The sequence below is a fragment of the Hippopotamus amphibius genome, chromosome 5 (genome assembly GCF_030028045.1).
Source record: "Hippopotamus amphibius kiboko isolate mHipAmp2 chromosome 5, mHipAmp2.hap2, whole genome shotgun sequence".
Lineage (NCBI taxonomy): Eukaryota > Metazoa > Chordata > Mammalia > Artiodactyla > Hippopotamidae > Hippopotamus > Hippopotamus amphibius.
In genome coordinates, this window is record NC_080190.1 from 152,526,156 (window position 1) to 152,552,081 (window position 25,926).

The 25,926-nt window shown below is 37.3% G+C and overlaps 1 protein-coding gene across 2 annotated transcripts in view; it reads right to left on the reverse strand.

Moving 5' to 3' along the window:
* Positions 1 to 885: 885 nt before the first annotated feature.
* EIF3H (eukaryotic translation initiation factor 3 subunit H) overlaps positions 886 to 25,926 on the reverse strand; it is an 80,185-nt gene continuing 55,144 nt past the window's right edge. Inside the window, exons 3-8 of one of the 2 annotated variants that reach the window (XM_057736086.1) lie at positions 15,754 to 15,921; positions 14,132 to 14,231; positions 12,821 to 12,970; positions 5,247 to 5,367; positions 3,066 to 3,198; positions 886 to 1,108 (exon numbers count right to left, since the gene is read on the reverse strand). In XM_057736086.1, coding sequence (XP_057592069.1) covers positions 1,011 to 1,108; positions 3,066 to 3,198; positions 5,247 to 5,367; positions 12,821 to 12,970; positions 14,132 to 14,231; positions 15,754 to 15,921 — 770 coding nt within the window. In that variant the 3' untranslated portion in view covers positions 886 to 1,010. The remainder of the gene's footprint in view (positions 1,109 to 3,065; positions 3,199 to 5,246; positions 5,368 to 12,820; positions 12,971 to 14,131; positions 14,232 to 15,753; positions 15,922 to 25,926) is intronic. The other variant, XM_057736087.1, reaches the window with a different exon arrangement.

Here is a 25,926-nt window from a genome sequence, read left to right on the forward strand (position 1 = left end):
AAAGGGAAAAGAGCCAGGATGCAATCCAGCTGGCTGATCCCAGAGCCCCAGTGCTGCCTCCAAAACAATGTTGCTGCAAAAAATAAAAATAAAAAAAGATTTCTCAACTCTTCTTACCCGTCATCCATTCCTTTTGATTATCTTCCCAGGGGTCATGTCTTCAAAGGGAAAACCATCAATGACAGTCTCATAGACACACCTCCACCAGCTGGTAAATCTCACTGATTTTGATGTTATACAAATACAGGATTTTTTATTTTGCTTCAAATACAAAATTATTAAATAGTACCCCCCCACCAACGTAGCTCTTGCCGCCCAATTCTTCTTTCTTCACTCATAAAACTTGCTATTAGCAGAATCATATTTCATGGTATTAAAAAAAATAAACATGAAGTCCTCAATTTAAAACACACACACACACACAGAATGAATTTCATTTTCATACAAAATATGGTCCTTTAGTGAATTTTTTTTTTTTTTTAAATTCTTGTGCCCAGTGAATGGCCTATGAGCATGGGGACTGGGTGACCATCCCCTGAATAAATGAAAAGGCAGGCCCACGGGAAGCATGCCAAACGATTCCACGCCAGGGCACAAGGGGTGCCAGGACAAGCACAGGAGGCCTGGGGCTCCAGAGGCGCTCACTTGGGGGCGAAGAAGTCCTAGAATCCAAGGCGGGTGCCAGCACCTCCGGTCAGGCGTCGGGACAAGCAGCACTGGACTGGGGGGGTGAAACGCGGGGCCACAGCGGTAACACAGGTGGTGGAGCCTGAGCCTGCTGAAGCTTCTGGTCAAGGCCGCTTTATGTTTGGAAATATATAGGTATAAGCAAAGAAAAAGAAGAAGCTGAATATATCTAAAACCAAATGAGCAAGCAGTCAAGACTGTTTTAGTTTTATTTTATTATTTGCTAGAAAGACTTTTCAATATGCAAGTGTGCTTCTTCTGAGAGTTGCCCCAATGTGATCTCAAGAGTCCATGTTAACTCCTTTGCTGGAAACTTCCTTTTCTTAGTTGTTGTATTCTTGAAGAGCCTGGGCCATGAAGAGTTTGCCTAAGTTTTGAGCAGTGAACTCCTTGATGTTCTGGCAGTAAGTGTTAATCTGGCCTGTGCATTTGGGAAAGTGAGAAAGAGAGTCATAACATTCCACAAATTGTAAAATGACCCAGAATACTAGTCGAATGAGAAAATCAGCATAATACAGAATCATCAGAATTTTATTTTGTTATGTTTTGAATTAATAAAGAAGCAGACTCACAGATATAACTAGTGGTTACCAATGGGGAGAGGGAAGGAGGGAGGGATAACATAGAGGGAGGGAAACAAGAGGTACAAACTACTAGGTATAAAATAAGCTACACGGCTACTAACACGGGGAATACAGCCAATATTTTATAATAACTATAAATGGAGTATAACCTTAAAAAATTGTGAATCACTGGATTGTAAACCTGTAACATATTGTACAGCAACTATACTTCAATAAAATTTTTTTAAGAGTTTATTGTTTTTTTGTAAGCTCTTTATTGGAATATAATTGCTTTATACTCTTGTACCAGCTTTTGAGGTACACCAAAGTGAATCAGCTGTATTTATACACATATCCCCATATCCCCTCCCTCCCGCGACCCCCTCCCACCCTCCTCGTCCCTGCCCTCTAAGGCCTCACGCATCATCAAAGTGATCTCCCCATGTTATGCAGCAGCTTGCCGCTGGCTGCCTGTTTTACAGTTGGTAGTGTGTATTAATTCTATTCCTTCATAAGGGATAATAAAGAATATAGGGGGTTTTTTGGGTTTTGTTTGTTTTTGAAAATAAGCTATCTTCCACTCTTGGTTACATGGAGAATGAAGAAAAACGACAACTTTTGAAAAGATTATTAGCAGTTAAGCACATATTAGCTGTCAATCAAAATGTACTGACTGTGCAGATCAGACCAACACTGTCATTAAGACAAATGAGAAAACAGTGCTGGCTCCTCTAAGCCAGGTAGGAAGGAGATACCAAATCACAGAACTGTAAACTAACCAGACCCACCTGACCTAGATGTTAACTACAGCAGTTTTCAGTTTGTGCTCTGGAAATATTAACGGCCTCCTCCCGCAACCCCAGAGCCAAGACAGAGCAGGAGCAGGGAGCCCGTGTAAGGAAAGGGCTCTATCCCTGCATTAGTCTTAAAACTAATGATCTAATCTGATGCAACAATTACACATTTCTTGAAAGGAAAAGAAATATAATTTTGCTTAAACTAAACTTTAAGTAATGTGTCTCAATTTCCCAATTTTAATTTATACATGCACCAGAAAGCTTTAAGAATTTGTAATTTTCCCCCACACTAAAAATAAATCAGCAGAATTAAGAAATTGTAGATCTGCTCTTCTTTGAGTTGGATTTTCACTCTAACAAATCTCTCAGACAACTGGCTGACTGAACCAAACAGTATTCAACATTTATACAGAAATAAGGTATTATAGCTAAACAAGAGCATGAATGTTATATATTCAAAATCAAGTCCTAGCATAGGACACAAGACCTCTACTACCTTAAGGCAGTGTGAAACGTTAAGTATTCCCAGAGAAAGTCCATCCAGAATTACATTCATGTTGCTACAATACAAGTCAAAGTAAGGGAAATACTTCTTCAAATCAAAAACTCCAATTCAATTCAAACACCCACGTACAGACTAGGCTCAATGCTACGCTGGAATATCAAAAGTAAGGGGTTTGAGCTGACTGGTTTTTACATTATGAGTTGATAAATACTTTTTCTTGGTTTCCGTATAAGATGACTCACATAAAACCTTCCCATTTTAGAAAGTTTATATAATCCCATCTCAGAAGTGTTTGTTTAGATAAACACAGAGTGAAGTACTGAAAGGACCTTAGGAATAACAAAGACTGACAAATTCTTAAATTTCAGAAATTACAGGCGCTAGATTCAAGTTCATCATTCAACCATTTTAAATACACTAACTTTTAGACATCTTACTCTATGACTTTCTCACTGTCTTCTGCTTTCTAAAGAATAAAGAAAACCAGCCATGCTCTGCAGTGGCTAACAATACCTGCAATGAGCAGAGAATCCATCCTGGCAGGGGGCTGGTGTGGTTTGAAGAGCTTGGACAGATCCTCCTCCGGGAGCGGGGGTTCTCCTCGACTCTGGCGCTGCATGTTCTCCTGCTGGCGGCGCTGCTGATACTAAAATTCAGAGGGGAGATGATTGGTTTATTATCTTTACCTGAGGAGAAAAAAGGCCTCCCTCACTTTAGGTGATCAGCAAAATTCCTCTGCTTTGAATTCCAATCTCAGTTTTATAAATGTAACCCTTTGTAACTCTTGCTTCTTAGAGGCTAAATATGGCAACAGTCAAAGAAAATGTGCTTGTTGTAAACTCTAGTGTCACTCTGAGCTCTAGGAGTCTGTAACTAACGATTTGGAAAAACAAAACCAGTTATGTGAGAAACAGGGGGCTTAAAAGGCAAAGAAGCCCAAGATGAGTGAGCAAAAGGGAGTACTTGTCAGACCAATGATGACAACGGGGTAAATCGCACTACAGGTATGATTCATCTTAACTTAAAGAACTGAGTAATGAAAATACCACATTGGGGAATTTTTTCAACTTTATCCCTACTGATCAAAATAACAATAATACTGACTACTACTACAATTTTAATTGTAATTGTAATATTGATTAGTATTACAATAATACTGTTACTATTTTAACATCTCCATTACTGTTATTATTATAATAATAAACACTAACACTATTCCTAACAGCATATAATCATCTGTGCTTTACCTCTACAGCTAAGAATGAATATTAGCTCAGATAATGCTTGAAAAGCTTTCAAACTCTGGATTCTTACGACTCAATGCAGAGAAACTGGGTTTATATATAAAGGTATAGATTTACCATAAACTTATAGTTCAAACTACAATCAAGATGCTAATAGCTGTGGACTGCTTACAATAGCAGACGAAATAATATCACACAGCCTTAAAAGGTCAGGTAATAGGAAACCAGGGTAGGCTAGTAAAAATTTTAAGACCTTAGAGTCCTAAAGAAGGGAAGCAACTTGCTTTGCACTGATTTCTACTCATTATGGGGTATGAGAGTAGAAGTGAGACAAATCTAAAAATGGTTGTGAATGGTGCTAAGTAAGAATGTCAAATGCACAAATTTATGACATATTAGAATTCTAAAAATATCTCTTAAGATTGGTCTCCACAATTAACTGTTTCATTGGTGACAGATTTTCAATTTGATCCTCCAGTTGAGTCTTTTGCCTACAGAAGAGCAAGCAGGAGAATGGAATCAAGCTGGCTTATTCTCCCCAGTTTATAAGAGATTTTCACCATCACCATCTTCACCACCATCTTTTCAGTTAAAAAAAGATACTTTATACATTTATATGTGTTTTAAAAATTCTATGTGTGTAGCAATAAAGTATTTTAAAATTCATTAAATATATGAACATTGATATTAATTTTTAAAATATAATGTTCTCAGAACCACTTTGTGCTTAAAGTCCTATAGTTACAAACATCTAGTTTAAAGTACATTTTAATGAACAGAGTAGTCACTCACATGGATGTACATTCTGGAATCAACTTCTCTATGAATCAAATGCTAAGAACATTTCAGAGCAATATAGTCCAAAACAGTATTCCAGGAACTGTGAAAATCATGTGGCCTTCAGGCAACACTAATAAAGAAGAGATTAAATGGCCAGAGCAGTATGGATGTGCATATGAGAATATCCAGGTAATTCTAGGGTTTTTATCTGTATTATACTATCTATTTCACAGCAGTTGGTCCATTATTTCCTATCATAATTGCTTGCTCTTAATCACAATTGCTCAGTTTTTTTAATGAACTGAAGATTGCTAACTGTACTGCACTGAGCCACCTGCAAACCAATCATAGTAAAGAAATGAGCTGTGACCTTCTAGAATCTCTCTGCCTCTGGTTTTCTCAATAAATATATCTCTTATTTGCATAACCTTGGCATTACAATCTGAGCTTAATATACCAGCTCTCTTCAAAACAGGTATTTTTAAGTATAACTTGTAAATAATATATTAGGAACACACTATTTAAAGAATAATCTTTTAAAATATGATATAGACTTACTAGCTAAGCATCAATGCTTTACCAAAGCTAATTTAGATCACTTTGAAGATGACTTTTGAAGCATCATACTTAGAAATGAATTCTGCTTGCTGAATTTTCCCATAACACCAACCTGATGTTTCTGCTGCTGCTGTTTACTCGTGTTCCTCATGTATGTGTTGTATTTAACTATATCTTGGCTCATTTCATCCACTCTGTCCATCAGCAACTGGAGGGTCTTCCCCAAATGATTGCTGAAATATAAAGTACACTAACATGTCATACTTTAAAGTTATAGGTCTGCCACTGCTCTAAGCAGTTTTAAAATATTAAATTGATCTGCCATTTGCTAAAAAAAAAAAGAAAGAAAGAAAGGAAAGTACACACATACAGGAAAGCAAGGGTAGAGGAAAGAATGCGAGTCAGCTTATTATTAAACTTTCCATATGAAACCCACAACTATAACTACAAGGGTATCTGAAATAGCTCAATTTCTTATTGTAAGAGCATACACAAGTCAGAGTTGAAAGAGTTAAACATACCTAGCAGGGTATCTAAAATGCGTACTTTCTGAACAACCAAGTTGAACCTAGGCTCATTACTCCTGAACCCATTTCCTTAGCCCCACCTCAGCCTTTCCCAATCATGCTCCAGAGCATTCAAATCAGCAGCCACAGAAAGAAGGAACCAGGCAAACAGACTAAGACTTCCAGCACACGATTTCTCTGCCTGGCAGCTTCTCAAAGAGTAACAACAGCATTTATTCTGCAAGGCCAAATGAAGAAAGCGGGCTCCTTTCCCTCTGCCCTTCCTAGAATCTGAAGTACAGTCACTCATCTTTCTTTTCCTCTCCAGACATTGCTACTGCAGCTTACTTATCAAAGTCTTCTCATAAAGTGATGTTAATGGTTAGTACATCTCCCACCATATTCACTGATTTCCACCTGCAACTATCTCCTACCATGGTAAGGCCCATTACAAGTATATGTCCTCTAAAAATAACAAAAAGTACTCATTCATTCACTCCAAACACCTAAACACCTCTTATGTTCCAGCCTCAGTGTTGGCAAATAAAGAGACAACAGTGAATGAGACATTCCTGGTCTGGGTCTTCACTGAGCCTATAATTGATTGGGAGAGGGGAGAACAGAAGAGGGAAGGTAGACACTTAGACAGTATGGTTAGAATATCTCTTTTAAAAGATGACAGGCTGAAAGCAAAAGATTAGAAGGAATCAGCCATGCAAAAAGTATTCTAGGTGGAAGAAAGCACAAGTGCTGAAGGCCTGAGATGCGCAAGAACTGGACAAAAAAAGAGGCCTGGCATGGGAGGAGCACAGCGATAAGGGAGGTCAGACAAGCACACATGAGGAGCCATTCGCTGCCCCACACAACACCCCAACACCAGTTATTTAGTGTGAATGAGACTCTGCATGAATAATGCCCTCGTGACATGGTTTGCCTGAAATTTTAAAATGATTACCCTGGCTGCTATGCAGAGAATACACTGAAGAGTAGAAACCAGGAGACAGTTAAGAGTCTATCGTGGAGTGCTGGCAAGACACTCATACATTGTGGTGAGAATGTAAAATGGTGCAGCCACTGTGGGAAATAATTTGGTAGTTCCTCAAAAAGTTAAACATAGAGTTATCATATGATCCAGCAATTCTACTCCTAGGTACATTCTCAAGAGAACTGAAAACTTATGTTCACACAAAAATGTGCACATGTACACTAATAGCTGTATTATTCAAAATAGAAGGGGGGGGGGGACCCAGAAAAGGATGAATGGATAAACAAATTGTGATAAAGCCACACAATGGAATACTACTGAGTTATAAAAGGAACAAAGTACTGATACATGAATGAAACTTAAAGGCAGTATACTAAGTGAAAGAAGCCAGACACACAAAAAAGCCCGTTTACAATATGGTTCCGTTTATAGGAAATGTCCAGAAAAGGCAAACCCACAGAGACAGAAAGAAAGTAACTAGTGTCTACAGGGGATGGGGGGAGGAGAGGTGACTACTTAGAGGCATGGAGTTTCTGTCTGGGGTGATGAAAATGTTCGGAATTAGTGATTATACTTACACAATGTTGCAAATGTATTAAAAACCACTGAAATGCATTCTTTAAAAATGGTAAAAATGGTGGATTTTATTTTACTTGAATTTTTATATCTACTTTTAAAACTGCACATACACACACACACACACACACAAAATCTACCGTGGCATTAGAGAAGTAGTGGCGGCCTGGATCAGCCCAGTGGCAGTGAGCATGGAGAAAAGTGGGCAGAACTGTGAGTGAAAACGAGGGTGACTCCCAGTTTCCTGGCTTGAGCAGCTGAACGGTTGGTTACAGCACTTACAGAGAAGGGAAAGGCTGAGGCAGAAACAGACTAGGAATATCGGGAATGACTAAAAGTAAATCCAGATAAAACATGAATTCTATATGTATTCCATTTGCAACCTGAAGAAAATTAGAAAGCTTTGGCTCTTTATCTTAAATAGCAGAAAGAGCATAGATCTTGGGTGGGTGGGTGGGTGGGTGTGTGCGTGTGTGTGTGTGTGTGTGTGTGTAGACAAATCAATCTTTTAATTCCAGGTCTGGCAGTACCTACCTTACCTCTATCTAGTAGCTTGGCCTAATGATTTAACCTAAGAATCAAGTGCTTTTTTTCAAATTAAATCTTATTTCATATTTATCTTATTCCATGGTAATTTCTGTGAATCACTTTTAACTTTTAAATATTTCTTCTTCTTTGGAAATCAGATTAAGTATTCACCCTTCTGTTTTCTTCCAATTTCTTAACAGTCTGATTTTAATTCACCCATAATTTGAGCTGATGGTGCAAGGTCAGGAATTAAAATGATTTTTTTTCCCCAATAACTAATCAAATGTCCAGATCCACTGATTATTTATTAACATTGCTTTCCAAATAACTTTAGGACTGAAATTTAACAATACTGTGTCTTCTCACATGCATTCTTTCAACACACATTAGAGTACATACTTACTTTTCCAGTCACTGTTATATAAGACCTTGTTGCACTCAAAACATTCTAGTGAGAAGAAAGGAACACAAAAAGAAATGCAACACAGTGGTGGTAGATTCTATAATAGAACAGATGCATAAAAGATCGTTTGGTAGGATCAAATGAGACTTTCCAGATTACAACTGAATTCAGAGTTTTTAAAGGGCTGGAGACAAGGAAGATGGAAGGGACACTGCAGATACTGTGTGTACATAGCATGTTCACAGACACTGGCATGAAAAGTATGATATGTGTGAAGAATTGCAAGTAACTCAGCCCGTCAGAGAAGTATGGGAGAAGGGCGAGTTTGGGAAAAAAGAGAACAATGAAACTGAAGAGGCAAACAGCCACAGTGCAAAGATTCTTGGAAGCTAAGGATATAAGTTTGAATTCTATTCTAAGGACAATGGGGACTCAGCCAAAAATTTTAAGCAAAGGAGTAATATGATCATACAATTTGCATTTAGCAAGATCACTGCAATGAAAGAGGTTAGAAGCAAGAACTTAGGAGACTGTGAAAGTAATCAGGAAAAGAAATTAATGAGGCCCTGACCTAAAGTAGCAAAAGACAAGGAATAACATGAAATCACCCCAGGAATCACACACAGGAAGACAGACCAGAAGGAACACTGATATTTAGAAATAAGCAGAAGAAGGCTGACTGTGGAGAATGAGAAATAACCCAGTGGTGGTATCCTAGACTCCAAAGAAAGTATTTCAGGAAGAGGGTGTTATCAACATATTAAATGTTTAAGCGTCTACAACATCCAGCAATATCGTGATAAAGTCATCTTTTGCAACTTCAGTGAAAACTCTAACCACACAGAACAGAAGGAACACAAAGTGTTTAGGATTAGTGGAAAATGAGTAAACACAGACAGCGAGATGTAGAAAATTCTATTAAGAAGTCTGACTATTAAAAAAAGGAGAAAATCAAGTAAAAGGTGAAAGGAAATGGATAATAATGGCACGAGGTCAAAAGGTATTCTTTTCATAATTTTGTATTTTAAGATGAGGGTGGCTTAAACAAGTTTAAATGTCCTTACTTATTCTTAGGAGATACATGTTCAAGTATTTAGTGGGGGGCTAAGTGTAGTGTCTACAATTTACTTTCAGGTATTTCAGGAAAGAAAGTACTCATTTTTGTCTACAGAGAGAAAGAGAGAGGGTGAAAATATAGCAACACATACAACTAGTGAACGCAGGTAAAGGTTTATGGTGTTCATTGTATTATTTATTATTCTTTCAATTTTTCTCAATAGTCAAGCATTTTCAAAAAAAAAAAAGAAAAAGAAATTTTAATGGGAATAGCCAGTTAATAAATGTAACAGAAAAGAACCCCTTTTCCAGAGGAACTGGAGATATCCGAGGAAAGAGGGTAGAGAAAAAGAGAGACCCAGATGGGGCCTCAAGGAAGACACTGATCCCTCATTTTCATCATTAAAAGAATTGAGGTCCAAAGAACTGTATTAAAAACAAGAAACACTGTAATTAACTACATGATTACTTGTTAAATAAGTATTTTTAAAAAATACTTTTTTTCTTTTTTAAATAATTATTATTTTATTTATTTTCTTTTATTTATTGATTGATTGATTTTGGCTGTGCCAGGTCTTAGTTGCAACACTCAGGATCTTCACTGAGGCATGTGGGATCTTTTGTTGCGGCACGTGGGCTTCTCTCTAGTTGAGGTGTGTGGGCTCAGTAGTTGTGGTGTGAGGGCTCAGTTGCCCTGAGGCTTGTGAGATCTTAGTTCCCAGACCAGGGATCAAGCCCGCGTCCCCTACATAGGAAGGCAGATTCTTTACCACTGGAATACCAGGGAAGTCGCAAGTCATTTATGCACTTAAGTGCAAAAGAAATTCAGAGAAGGGAAAGATCACCACCAATCCTTGACTGGGTGATTGAGAAGAAAGCAGTGACACTGGAGAAAGCCATTAAGAAGAGTTACTGCCACCGCCGAGAAAGATCTATTATTTGTTCCAGACCTTACATCTTGGAGACTGACTACACTGATTTTTAGCAATGAGAAAGCTGCTACTAGAAGAGACCTTCCCTCTCCACCAAAAAACATCTTTAATGTAAAGTACTAACATTATGTGTTGCACATATATGTAATTATAGTGAAAGAGCACAAGCACAGGTATGTGGACTTAAACATTTCATAATATTTCTATTAATATAACGCTCTTCAGAAATCTAACCAACAAGATGAAAATCTGCACAGGACACGTCTTGAAGGGCAAAAGGAACTAACGATAATACATAACTATTGCACAGATAACATTCATAAGGAACCAGGTCCATTACAAAGAGCAATTTTATGGGGATCTTTTCAGTACCAGTTCAAGCAGAATACTGAAACAGGGAGTTATTGTTAGGAGTTTCAATAATGTAGTCTTTTCTTTTATTGCCAAGGAAACAAAGAACTGCAAACAGATAACTTAAACAGATGTGAACCTGGATGTGCAGTGATAAGTCTGCCCTGGTTGCAGTATCAACTTGTCCTTATTATCCTTCATGTGTGATGCCCACCCTTAGTTTACTTTTCTAAAGAGGAAATAAAAACAGAATTGTTTTCTCATGTGTGAAAAACCGAAGGCTTGTGTAACACATTTTTAAAAATTAATAAAGGCTGTTATGAAATAACCATTACCAGAACTTCCATCTAATAAAATTAAGAATTAGAATTTTTTTAAATGAAAGGGAATGTAGTATGTTTTATTCATAGCATAGAGCAAATTTATCAGGTAAATCAAAGAACTGGTACACACATAGGAGTTGTGAAAAGCAAGACCAAGCAAAATGTTTAAGGAGCTGCTTCAGAATGATTTCTGATGCGGGGTCTTGGAAAAAATTAATGGCAAATGATGATTACCATCATCATGCTACTAATATTATAAATTAAAATTTGAGAGATACAAAGGTTAAATTTCAGTCTCGTAAATTAGTATTATCAATTTGGGTCAAGGTAACAACAGTTCATTAGTATAAGCACTGCTTCAAGGTAGCTTCTTTTTTTTTTGCCTCCCAATAGGAACACCAATTTACTCTTTAAAATAACCTCACATGGAAAGCAAAGGTCTTCTCTTCCTATTTCACATAAACTACAGAAGATAAAAACTATAATAAAATATTTGTCCAGATCTTAGTTGCTATGGCAAACTGGCAACATTTTCTCGGCTACTCTAAATGCCGCTTTGGACAAACAGACATTACAGACCAGCTCACTGGTAATGGGAAAGCAGAGAAGGGCTGTATTTGTTTTCTATGCTCAATAAAGGAAGCTTGGGAAAAGGTGAAGACATAAATTACATAAGCAAAAGCTTTCACATAGTAAATTTAAAATTATTATATAGTTGTATACTTAATACATCAAATTGTAACCTTAGCTCAATGCTTTAAATACAGGTGTGCCGAGTGTGTTTGTGAAAGCAGTGAAGAAAAATATGACCTTCTAAAAGAGACAAATTAAAGGACTATTGTGAATATATGTTTGCAGTCAAACAGTACACTCTTTACTGCCAAATGAGCCTCGCAACCTGGCTGTATCACTTAGCACTCCGTTTACCATCCAGTTTCCATCTCCTTCCCCTGTAAAGACTTTCTAGCGGCCTCTGTGATGAATTTGTGCAGCGGAAGGTAGCACTTCAACCACAGTCCTACCCATCCCAGTGCATGGAGAAGAACACTGAGTGCATTGGTCCTTCTGGGTTCATCCCCACTTGTCTTATATTAAAGAAGTACAAAGCCTGCATATTCTTTTGTACAAGTTTCTATCTGGGATAGCTAGAAATCTGATAAATAACTGAGCTTCTGTTCAAAACTGGTTGCTTTAAGAAAACACACCTTGTTTTTCTCAGCCATTCAGCAAATGCATACTGATACATTACCTACTTGCCGTTAGCCTTCTCCCGCCACAAAACAATCACTAACATCAAGCTTAAAGGGCATTTAAGAGGAGCTACATATACGACTCTGTTCATATTTCTGTTAAAAGCAATACATGAGGGGAAATGAAATATTAATTCCATAAAGGAAATAATCTGTTTTGGAACACCTCAGTCAGCATTTTACCAATATAATAAATAATATCTTAGCAACTAGATAGCTAAAGCAGTCATGATGGAGCAAATTATGTCACCACTGTCTAGCAAAAGCCAGCGTCAGGTTCAGAATATTCTAATTTTGGTTGAAAATTCAAATGGAAAGTTTACTGCTAATAGAGTCTACATCTGAATAAGGCAAATGCCACAGTAAAACAAAGAAGCACTTTCGGTTTTCTCCCAAGCATTATTAAACATCCAGACATAATGCCATAGCTTCTAAGGACAGGGCACAATAAATAAAGCTGAGCCAAATCAAAAAATCCCTCCCCCCCCGTGGACATGTACCATCTCAAAGCAAAAATGACAGAGCGAAGCCAGCAGAGGTTCCTATAATAACAGGACCTATTAGTATTCAAATACCATCTCACTTTATCAATAACTATGGTGTTTTTCCTGGGATTTTAGCAGAGCTAGACAAGTACTACATGTTGTTACTATGTCTTAAGAACCTCAAAATGTGCTTAAGTAATTTTTCTCTTGTTTCACAGGTTAAAGTCTAAGTAAAAGAATCTTTTGCAGAAGGTGATAAAAAGGGACTTTTCATTAGACAGGGCCGCTTACCTGCTAGCAAGACTGAGCAATTCATGTTTATCTGCTACAGCTGACTTCTTCTCAAGCTCCCACATTAGGACGTTGATCAGATGTGAATTTTTAATTACAATCGGCACTTCTTCAAACATGTGCTCAAAGGTGATATTTCCCTTTTTCAATCTGTGAAGCATGTTAAAAACACTTTAGTGTGGTGGTCAGAAGTAAGTGTTAAAGTGATTATTTCATACATTTTCCCTAATTACAGGCCCTCTTCAGGATTTTTGTTTGTTCCATTAGCACTCTTTTAAAAGGGGAGAGAAACCAGAGCTTTACAGAGTCAAGCATAAGTTGAGTGATTTGAACAACTCTGAAAATGATCCGAGTTGGAGCTGTAAGACCAGAAAATGAGACTCTCAACAAAAGAAACTATTCTTTCTTCATAATCAGGTATCTTCAAAATTTCAGATACTAAATGTAAACACAATAAGAAATTATGCTAAATAATCTATATCTAAAATAGTTAAAATAAATAGCTAGAAAAGAGAAATACCCTAGTTCTTGGAAAGCTCACTTTAAAAGCGTACTGAACTCAAGAGATTAACAACCAGCAGGACATTCCACACACAATGGTTGAGAACACAGCAAGAATGCAACTATTCACAGTTTAGTTATAACTACCACGCCCAGGAATTGTTCATGAGTTAGCTTTTCTTTTTAAATTCTTTGCATCTTAATTTCTTTAGGAACCAAAAGGTAAACTACTAATGGATTGTCTGTCTTACACCAAGTCAAAGCCACTAACTTTAATTTAGTAAGAAATAAATTCCAGTGCCATTATGTAGGATCACAAACAGCTTTATCAATTGTTTGCATACCTGTCACCCACAAAATTTCCAAATAAGCCAGATTCCTTACTGAACCCTTAAAATGTTTATCTTTCCACACCACTCCCCACCCCCGCAAATGAAACAGGAAGTCAGAAAATAAGACAAACAGCTCACAACTGTTCTTACACAGAGCTTACAATCTGACAGCCACTGAACACTCATCCCATCTCCCTTTATTTAATCATATATTTCTTCAAATCCAGTAGCTAATTAATTCCCACTCTAACTGAATTTACCCATGGTGAGAACAACAGATGAGACATTCCATAAAGAACAGTTTAAACATGGAAAGGGAGAAATCAAGCGGCACTCAGCCATGCAGAAACTTCTACCGTCCACATGGCAAAAACATTACCACACCACCACCGAGGATTCAATACATGTGGCAAACTAATATTTTAAAAGAAAAATACCCAATCCTTAACATATGCGTTATAGGCCCCCAAACACTTACGCTTCAGGAGAAAAATCCTTCTCTTTACAAACTTCCATCAGTTTAGGAGTCAGTCTGTATGCCTTTAGCGAGAGAGACCCTTGGGCAGTTTTTATGGGATCTCAAATAAGGAAAAGAGAAAGAAATTACTAAAAATTTTGTCACTACCAGTGCTCAAAGGACACTGGTTCTAGGCACGTTGTTAATTATCATACAATCTTTGCAAAATGAAGGTCAAAATAAATAATCAGAACATAATTTGAAGCAGATTCAAACCAGTATAGCAAACAGTAAGTGAAAATGCCCGAACCTATCATCCTATTTACAACAGGCAGAACAACTTCCTCCTGAAACTATAAACAGAAGATATAAAATACAGTTATTTTCAAATCTATTCCTCAGCTAGCACCAGCAATCTTGGCAAAAATTAAATATAGCATATGTTCTATACATCTTATACACATCTTGCATAATTAGAAGGAAAATACTAATGAATATTAAATATGAAAATTCACTGGATGCACTTGCGTAGTTCTTAGTCCACTAATTTAAATGAACAGCCCTTACAAAATTTATCCATCCTAACAATCACTGTTCAAATGTTTTAGTTAAAGCAGATTCTAAAAACAAAACCACTAAAGTCAAAGTGCAATCACAAGTGTCTTTTTAGTTTTAGAGAAACTAATTTTGTCAAAACTAACTGCTTAAACACTCTGTGAGTAAGGCAGCTTAGCACTTGCTGCATGATAACGGCTCCGGCATGCCAATATGCGCCTAAAACCTGTGTTAACATTCATGTTGCCTGAAACTTAACACAGTGAAACTTTTAGCAATAGGTGATAAAATGAAAACCAAAATAGATTGAAACAAGTGGAAAATTCATCAAGGTCTGATGATGCAATGTTTCCAGCCAATATACGTACACTTTAACAACTTGTTCTTTACTGTAATCCAATTGTTAACATACTGAAACAATTTGGGGGCAGCTCATAAGATTGATCGTATTCATTAGTATTTTTTCTGACAGATACTCAGGACGTTACATTTACTTCTCAGCTGGAAACTATATGCAAGTCTGCCAGATATGGCAAACTGTGAGTGTTTGGGGAGGGGGAGGCTATAAAGCTGTTAAATTGCCTACAGTTCTGATACAGCACAGAACATCTGGTCTGGAGAGCTTGAGGAAACACCATTAAATAGGCCGAAAAGAAAAAAATCTTTGTGCTGAGAAACAGTCCAGGTTTTGTACGCTGCTGTCAGAGGTATAAAAAAAACTTGGCACGCTGTGTTATGATTGGTCAGTCACGTACAGAGCCAGACACTCCAGCAATCGGGGTTTGTTAGACATCTGGTCTAGTTCCACCAGTCCCTTCAAATGAGGGAGGGGAGATGGAGGAATAAAAATGAAGCAGCTACTCCAGCATTCCAAAATGTACACATCAGGGCTCTGATAGCAAGAAAAATAAACAGAAAGAAGGAAACCCTGTCTAGACTTAGCTGCTGCTGAGGCTGCTGCAGGAACAGAGTTGGTATTTACTTGAGAAGGCCTGCCAGGCTGCTCTTAGAGGCAAAAAGACAGAAAGCAAAAATAGTAGTAATAATATTAAGGGAAGAAAAGAATAATAAAGGAAACTCCTACTAACCGTAAATGAGAACGACAGATTCTTCAATGGCATGCTGGTAACTGAACTGAGAATCCAGAAGCGCCCGGGTGACGAATGAGCCGTAGTACGTGGACTGGTACCAGCCCACGTGGAGATGGTCGATGTTTACATGGCGAAGGCTCCGCATCATTTCCATCTGATATTGGACTAGACAATGGGGACGAGGGGGACAAAAGAAAAACTATTTAATGATATCACCCATATTAAAAACAAGCCTTTTTGCAAACAAATTTCTATTTATTAGCTAAAGGGAACAGGTTTCCAGATTTTCAAATTCATTTGCTTCATAGATAAAGAAAACAGATTAAGCTTTCAAATCATGACAGCATTCCTTTTCTTATTAACAAGAAAACATTTTGTAGAAATAGTATTAAAAATGTATTAATAATGCCTTATTCCAAACAAGTTATTATTTGTTAAATGTGTCTACTTTTAAGAAAAAATCTGTGTAATTACTGAACTGGTTGGCTGTAAGAAGTTACATTTGAATTAACATAGCTTTTAGAACTGAGAAGTTAAAATCATCGAGAAAACTCGAGAAAACTAACAGGGAAACAATTAACTACCACATTATTTAAGTATGAACAGGATACAAGCTGTAGCTGATTAAAAATATAAGAATTCATTTTTGCCTTCATCTGGTGCCCCCTGCTGCATGTGCTAAATTTAAAAAAGAATTCTTTTTTTTCTTGTTTCTGTGTTCCTTTGTGTTAAGTGATAAACACTTTTTTTCATTAGAATAGAGTTATATTTTAATCACCATGCATGGAATGAAACAGTTGGATGACTTTTACTTGTCAAATTAATGACTATAATGTATATTATTAATTCAAAGCAGTGTTACTAGAAAAATAGGTGCAAACTGACAATATAATAAATATTTTAAAAAGCAATATAGCCCAATAATGAGTAGCAAGTATGTAAAACAGGAGAAAATTTTATAGTTAACATAATATTCAAGCTTATTTCTATTATAATAAATGCATGACTGTGTTGAGTAAACATTTGCTTAACTCAGGATCTAACCATTTCATTTTTAAAACTCTTAATCAGGTTTTAGCAAAAGTAAAGTTAAATGTCTGTCATTTCCTTGGTTATAGCACTAGGGTTTTACAAAGCAAACGAAATTCAGGGTCATAAAGTATAAAAGAACCTTCCCCAGAGGGACACGGTCTTTTCAACACTTGTTACTAGGTAAAGAAATTATAAATCTGCTTATTCCATGAAGGTTATATTTCTCATGATAAAAGATGGCAGTCAACTCATCCACCACTCAAGAATTATGTTTTTTGAAGTTTGCTTTTTATATACAACATGATGGCCTCAAAAAGAGGCAGCATAAAATTAATATGGTAATCTTGTATCAATTATCTTTTATCTTAATTTTTTCATTCTATAGCATATGAGAGACCCCCGTTCCTAGGCAGTTTAACAGATTCCTACCAACCACATAAAACTAGGATAGGACCATTGCTATGGTCTCTGCTTTAAAATTTCATAACTCTCCTAAAGTAAAATCACTGACGGCTAGTAAAAATTAATCAAATGTAACTTATGAATGAAAAATTCTACTATCACCAGTAAAACAGGAGCCAGGACTAAATTTAATATTTATTTTAAAGGGATAGGAAAGAGGAGATGGGGAGCGATTACCAAGCAACTGACAGTATAAATACGATGTTACAGGATGAGTTTTTTAAAATTGGTACTTCTAAGACATCTGTCAATGTACGCTTTAGCTATAAGCAGAAGTCAGATTCTACCAATTTGCAATAGTAGAAAAGAAGAAAAGACCTGGAATCCAGAGATCTAGGTTCTCTTGTCGGATCGGAGATTCCTCCCGTGGAGGATACTGCTGTCCTCTGATGCTCAGTTTTCCCATCTCCAAAAAGATCTGAGAACTCATCCTAGTCAAAATGATATGACTCCACCCTGTTCACTGGATATCCTAATTATAAGTAATGATTTTTCTATAAAATAAAGCAGGGCCTCTAGCATGCATTAATAATTAAAATTAAAATGCATTTCTCTGAAAAATATTCTGTAATCTTACTAAGTCAAACAGCCTGAATACAACAGATTTTATAATAGCATTTTCAGGATGCATAAAGTAAAAAACTTTACAATCAGTAGCAAACCTCCAGACTCCTTCATCCAGAGTTTTACCTACCTTATAGACCCCCTTGAACAAGGATAAGAAGGAAAATGAAGTGTTTCTCTCAGCAAGGGAAGAGACTCAGAGATACGAATGAAGCCTGTCGCCCTGTGGAGTTACCATTGTAATAAATGCCAATGTATTTATTTCTGGGGATTGAGGAATGGAGAAATAAACCTCTATATTATGGGTGGGGGTGAGGGGGAGCACTTCTATTTTCCTCTTCTAAAGCTTAGAAAATCATGATATACAAACAAGATTTCATGAGGCTTTAATAAAAATTTATTTTTTAGGTCATAAGAGTTTTCATATGATGAAAATACAAATTTAAGCATTAAGAGCAATGACAGGTGAGTTAATAAAATTGCTTTTGAAAATCTACAGGGAACTGGAATCTCACTATTACACAAAAATATGTGAAATTTCAGGTCATTCTTCATCTTGGTTTAGATTTACCACCCCAATTTTTCAAATTAAAATAAAACACAACTTTAAAAAAAAAAATGAATGTCCTCTTAGAGATATCATCTCAAGAAAGAAATCTAAAAAGACTGCAAGTGAACCTTGAAAAGGTGAGGGTAAGGGTGCAAGAGCTCGAGTGAAGCTGGGGTGCACTGAGGCCCAGTCCTCGCTGGAACTACATGTGTGAGACTCCAATAAATGCACGGTTTCAAGAGGTTACTTCGATTTAACAAAAAAATTTTAAAAAGTCATATTTGTTCTATTACATGCATGCAAGAGACAACTCAGAAACAGCTAAGTGAATTTTTATTTCTACAGTCTTTTAGCTCTGTGTCCTTGTTCTAACGTTGACAGAGACATGTGACCCTTGTCTCCCTTCACAGTGCTTCCTCCTCCTCCAACCCAAGTTCTCAGAAAGTACAAAATCAAACACTACAAAAACTTCTGGGTAAACCTAAGTAGGGATTAGAAATGCACAGCAGACTGTACCACTAAAGTATCTCAAAACTGTTCTCCCAAACCCCCATCAATCAACTGAGCTGAGCTGCCACACCAGCTGACACCTATTCACCCATCTGACAAGGAAAAAAATCGTGACATAGTGACATGCCAGTAAACTTTACACAGGAAATAAGGAATGGTCACTCTAGATTCTAACCTCCCAGGCAAATGCCACTGCTTTAGTGGCTCTGCTAGTTCCTCTCAAGAGTTATACTGGAGGTGGAGGGGTGGATACTGGAGGTGGGTAGGTGAGGCATGAACAAGAGACCCAGTTTAGGGAGGACACTGGGTAAACAGGGAGGGGAGGGGCTCGTGCTATCTGGAAGGGGCTGTGAGGACATGTGTCCCAGCTCACAGGCTTGGTGAGTGGGGGCTGGTGCTATTTCCTTCTCATTCCCAGCCATCCTCACTTACCCTCCCTGCACTGGAGTTTTAAAAGAAGGGTAGAAAAGATGTGGCTAGACAGGGAGATTAGGTTCACTCCTATCTCTCAGAAGGAAGAGAATCACAGCAAAAGAAACAAAGGAGAAAGGAGAAGGAAAAGAAAACCAAAGTTCCCTGATACAAAATACCACACCTCCCAACTGTTGAGTTAATGCAGATCAATGAAATAAGAAACAGGCATTTACTGGCAACTCTGCCAGAGTTGGTTCAGGGTTAGGGACACTTTCATTTTTGTTCTAAAGTTCTCATACTTAACAGAAGCCCAAGTGGCAATTTCAACCAATGATATTCGCTTTGGAGTTAATGGCTAAATATTTCTGGAGAACTTCCCAAAGGTGAATAGCAAGGGGAAACTTTTTGGGAGAGGGGACTACTTAAAATTTATCATAATATTCAACAGAAAGACTCGGAACTGTGTAGTGAGATGTTTAGGAAAGAACATTTTAAACACTGTTAGTTTAAGGAGCAAACACCCTACCAACTGAGGAGAAACAGTGCACAGCAAATGAATTTCAAAGACAAATTGGTAGTTACTACTATGCCAACTCAAATTACTAATATAAAAGTTACACTTAGATGCAACTAAGGTGGTGCTACAAAATTTGTAAGGATTAAAAAATGAGGTGAAGTTTTATAAGTGTCTTCAACCTCTACAATTGTCTTAATTGGTTAAGCCTCTCCCCAGCAAAGGAGAGCCTGGTTTACAACACCAAATAACTGTTCAAAGTTTGGCACCAGTATATCATATTCACTTTTTCCAGATATCCTCTCTGCAAAACAGTCAGTTGTAAATTACCTAGAGCTAAAACTGTCTTAACTGAGGCAGGCTGCCCAATAACTATTCCTTTCAAATATTCACCACATTTGTTGGGCTTTCTCTTGTTTTATCTCCAAATATGAAAACACTGAAAATAATACGCTGTCATACTTAAATGCTATATCTGGACTCACACTGGCAAACTACCAAACAAGAGTTTGAGATTTGAGTTCTCCTTAAGATCAATGGGAAGGACAATGAATTAGAAGCTTTTCAGTTCAGCAGAATAATTAATCAGCATTCTTTTCACCTCCAATTCCTTACCTTCATGTTGAAGGAATTGAACCTTACCATCTTTATTTTATTACTTTAAGTGAGCCTTCATGAAATGCAATTTATCACCAAAAAAATAGGAACAAGGAAGTACCATAGTTAGCCAGGCTGGGATGAGCTGAAAGTAGAAAACTAAAGCTGAAGCATACTCTAAAACTATCTGTCTAGCAAATTAAGGCTTAATAGGGAACAATTAAAGAACCAAGTAATGATCTAAATTTTAAAAATTAAAAACAATTCAATAGACCAACTGTCTTATTTGACTACCTAATACTGTACCAAATAAATCTAAATAATTTAAAAATATATTATAATAAAATCACATTAAAAATATACATAAATATAGCCTAGAGGAAAAGGACAGTGCTAAGCACCAGGAAAGAAACTAGCACTTGGTGAGCATTTATTATATCAGACTTCCTGTTAAATGGTCTACATATGTTACTTGACTTTATTCCTCACAATAACTCTAATGAGCTAATCACAATTACTGAAATCCTTTTAGAACAGCTTGTGAAGTGGCAGGACGCAACTGAATTTTAGACTTTCTGACTCCAAAGCCCAGGCAACCACCCATTTACAGAACCTCATCTCTTCTTATTAATAAATGTAGAGTGAATCATTTCTGAATCAATAAAGCATAATAGAGAGAGAGCAAAAATACACAATTTCTAGGTTTTCAGAAACCACAGCTTGTGCAAGTTTGATCACTAAATTAACCAATAATTTAGCACCACCAGTAAGATTTTTAAGTGACAAAACTACCTTCAAAGATTTTTAAATGTCAAAGTTGAAAATTAAAACAAATATGTACTCAAACTCCTAAAACATTGCATTCTATGTTACTATTTGAAATTTGTGCCAAGACTACTTTGTAACTAAGCACTGGCTCAGATCAAAGATGACCTGCACAAACACATCAAGAAAAGGAACAAAGAGAGACCAGATGTAGTTGTACATGCTCTTTGCAGCAAAGAAACAAACTAAGCTCAACCAAGAGATGCAAATGGCTTTAAAGCAAACAAACAAACAAAACTCACAACTCTGAAACAAATCAATGATTACAACAAACATGACAGGGAAATGGAATACATCAAAAGCTCCTATCTGTTCTAGGGCTAATCTAAGGAGGGCTTTTTTTAAAGAAAATTATCCCAAGCTTCTTTCCCAGCAGCACCATGGGACACTGAGCGCAGACAGGCTATGAACTGCGAAGGCTCTGCCCCATTATTTAATAAGACAAACTATTCTGTGCTTTCCTCTTCATGTCAGATTTTCTGCCAAGCCACACATACGTTTCAGGCAATGTTCAAAGCTAGGAGCAGATGTAGATCTAAGCAAACAGAATGTGCATTTGAAAAAAGAATTAAATAAGAATCTACTCTGGGTGAACTACAGAGTATACATTTCTTAAAACTTCCATATTCTCTTCACCCAGTCTGCATTACACAGTCACATGCCGCCCCGCCCCTCCCCCCCATTAATACATCTGTTATTAAGGCCACTCTGGGACTGCTTAAGAACTATGTTAAGAGTTCAATTTCTCACAATGAAGTGTCCAATATAAATTCTACTCTATCTAGAAATTAACCTGTTCTATTTAAAAAAAGTAACAAAAATACTGTCTTTCTTAATCTTACGAGAAGTGTTTTCTCAATTGTTCACTTGCCCTGGGTGGTTTAATTTCTTCTTTGAAGTGTTTGTGAATTCTGACAAATAATTTCTTCTGTGTGCCAAGCTGGGAATACGTGAAGGGGATGTGCGTGCTTCTCTATCTTTTAAAACTATAAGGGTGAGTCAAAAATTATCCACACTCTGGCTGTAGAATTTATTTTAATTAACTTTTAGAAAAGACAAATACATCATTTTTCAACATAATCTCCTTGCTTTTCAATACACTTTGCCCATCTGTCAACAAGCTTTCGTATATCCTCATTAAAAAATGTTTTAGGCTGAGCTGTGAGCCACGAGTGCACCGCTGTCTTCATTTCTTCATCAGAAGTGAATCTTCGTCCTCATGGGGCTGCTTTCAGGGGACCAAACAGGTGAAAGTCCGATAGAACAAGATTAGGACTATAAGCAGGATGCTTTAACACCTCAAAACGAAGTTTTTGCAGAGTGTCGAAAGCGTGGGCAGATGTGTGTGGATGTGCATTGTCATGCAAGATCACAATGCCCTTGGATAGCAGTCCACTGCATTTAATCCCAAATTTAGGCTTCAGCACAAAACCTAAGTCTGCCATGGATTATTTCGGAGGTAGAGCTATGGCTCATTATTGATGGCTAACACTTGTGCCACCTTCCTTGACCTTCTCCATCCGTTCATACACACTTCTTCACGACAAAACACTTTCTCCATACTGCACACACAGTCTTCGATAAATAACGGCACCAGGTACACAGTACACCCTCAGACCACAAAAAACGAATCACTGCACACTGCTTGCTGCTCTTCTTTCATGCAAATTACAAGTGGAGTATCCATTTTTGCTTGCACTACAGTTACAAATGAACTGATATAACATGTTCACACCTGCACAGCAGTGACTGGGGAGATGGTAGCCTTGAACTGCAAAGTGCTGATAAGACAGTACAGCCAACAGAAGTTTTAATATAACTGGAGTGCGGATAATTACTGACTCACGCTTGCAGTAAGAGCTTTGAAAATTATTGGAAATTAGGGTTTTTTAGAGGTTTTAATGTATCTCAAGAAGTCTTGTATGAAATAAACTGGATTCTTCACAGAAAATAATGTGTATATTCTGCAAAAAATTCATATTATCTTCTTAACCAAATCATGAAACACAGCCAAGAGATCCTATTGCTTTGAGGTTATGAGAATTTTTAATACATGTATACATTTATGTCCGTGGTCATGAAAACAGATGCACATAAGTGAATGACAGAGAACAGCAACTAAGTTAATTGTATGTCATTTGAGATCTGTTTACACAAAGTGAAGTCACCTTGATGGGAGCAAGGGGATATAGACCCCCTTCCTTACCTATCACCTTGAAGAATTCTCAGAGAATAACCTGCTGACCACTGCTACCACTTGCAACAATTAAGAGCACAGTAGGTCAGAAGACCAAATGAGAATCTCTGGATTTAGAAATATATATATTTCATGCTTCTTTCATGAAGACATGTCATATTTATAGCTATATATAAAGTACTTGTTTAATGATGGCACAAAGTTAGGTGCTAAAAGAAATATTTCAAAAACATGATTGTTGTTAATATACTAGCGAATAGTCATAATTATTAGGAAATTACAGATAGGTAGGTAGATAGATAAAATCAATCCATATCCATCTTACCATGTTCACAAAGGACATGACGTAGCTTGCATTAAAACATAACCAGTGAAATCACGTCTAGGGCAAGTATAAATTAAAGAAGGTGGAAACCGAAGGTGAGGCAGAGACCTGAACAAAGTGAAGCAAACCACAGATATTTTGCTTAAAATATACAAATTTAGCTCTGAGCTCTGGCAATCAAAGCCAAAAAGGAAATAGAGTAACTTATATTATCCAAAGGGAGAAAAACACAACCTCTCAAAGTTCTCTAGTTCTTAACCCTAAAATAAAATTTTCATGTGGGGTTTCAAAGGAAAACTATTGTGCAGTTTTTTGAGAAGCAAAGGCATTTCTCTAACAGAACAATCACAACTGATTTGCCTTTTTCATAAAGCTAGGTTTTCAAAGTAAAATAAGGAGAGAATGGCTCATGATATTTTCAGAACACAGAAAACAGTTTGCACGAGAGGAGAAGGAGAAGGAGGCACGGAAGGGGAAGGGGAAGAGGCAGGAGCAGCAGCAGGAGAAGGAGAAGCAGCAGCAGCAGCAGGGGAAGGAGAGGAGAAAGCGTCAGCACAATGAACCAACCGTTTCATCCTGTAAGAAAACACCGATCGAACTCAGGCTGTTCAAAACATAGAATGGGATGCATTAGCAGTGAACACTAAATATTCAAAATAGGTAACAAATGATCATTATTTAGAAGTAACGTTTGCAAGTGTACAAGCAAAGATGTTCATCCTGAAACCATTTACTGAGCATCACCTGTGCTGGGAGCCTATTAAAGTTACAGTGACCTGATCTTTAAAGGTACCCCCTCTTCAATATGAGCTGGTGGTTAATTATCTCTCTGAACCTTAATTTCCTCACCTAGAAAACAGTGGTTTCAACTTCCAACCATATGATGATGGCAATTTTAAAAACTTACCTCCAGTCCAGATGGCTGTTTGCTTAACGAGCATTTTTAGGCAGTAGTTCCATAGGTAATGCACTCTATAAAAGTATACACTGACTTTTTATCAATCCCACCCTCCACGCCTACTAAATTCTATGTTTTCTCCCTCAGTGAGAGGCCCTGAGTCATCAATCTTGACCACCTTCTCCCACACTCAGCTCATATAGTCCTCTACCTTCTTTGTAGCTCTCAAATCTGTTTTCTCTAAGGCAAAAATCACAATGTTTCTAAAAATTTTAACTGGGAAATGCTCATGAGATGCTGAGGGTGGGGGGTGGGGAGGAGAAGGAGAACATGTGAATAACCTAGGTTGCTCCCTCCTCCTTAAGAGAAAAACTAGAAAGAAATATGCTAAGATGGTAACGGCAATAGTTCTCCAGGAATCGGATCATAGATGACTTTTGTTTTCAAATTTATTCTTACCCGTATTTTCCATGGCTTTCGGCAAAAGAAGTGTGCAATACATATGATATTAAAGAAGTACATGCACATATATCGATAGAATTTTCTTTTGTGGGCCAATTTATTACATTTAACCTGGTCACCAAATAACCTGGATACCAGAGCTCCTAAACTCTGGGAGCAGAGAACAAAATACAGTACCAGACTATTCAGAATCTGAAGTAGCCAACCTGGTCTGAATACCATCTGCTATGGACTGAACTGCGACCTACCCCAAATTCGTAGGTTAAAAGTTTGGCCCTCAGTGTGATGGTATTTGGTGATAGGGCCTTTGGTTTTAGTCTTAGTTGAGGTCGTAAGAGTGGGGCCCTCACAATGGAGTATGTGCCCTTACAAGAAGAGACACCTCGGAGCTTGCTTCCTCTCTCTCCATCCATAGGCAGTATGGAGTAATCAGGCTGTGTGAAGACACAGTGAGAAGGTGGCCACAACCCAAGGAGATACCCTTCACTAGACACCAACCCTGCTGCCATAACGACCTTGAACTTCCAGTCTCCAAAACTGAAAAAGAAATTCCTGTTGTTTAAACCACCCAGTCTATGGTATTTTGTTATGGCAGCGCAAAGCTGACTAAAATACCATCTTTAACACACATTAGTTGTGTGACCTATGACAAATTATCTCAGCTGCTGTAAGATGGGAATAAAAACAGTCATCAACTTCACGAAGTAGTAAAGAGGATTAAATGAAAGCCTTAGCAATAAGAGCTTGGTGCACTGAATAACCTTAAGAAGAACTCAATAGGTTTTCACCACCACCTATTATTCAGAAATGCTATTTACAA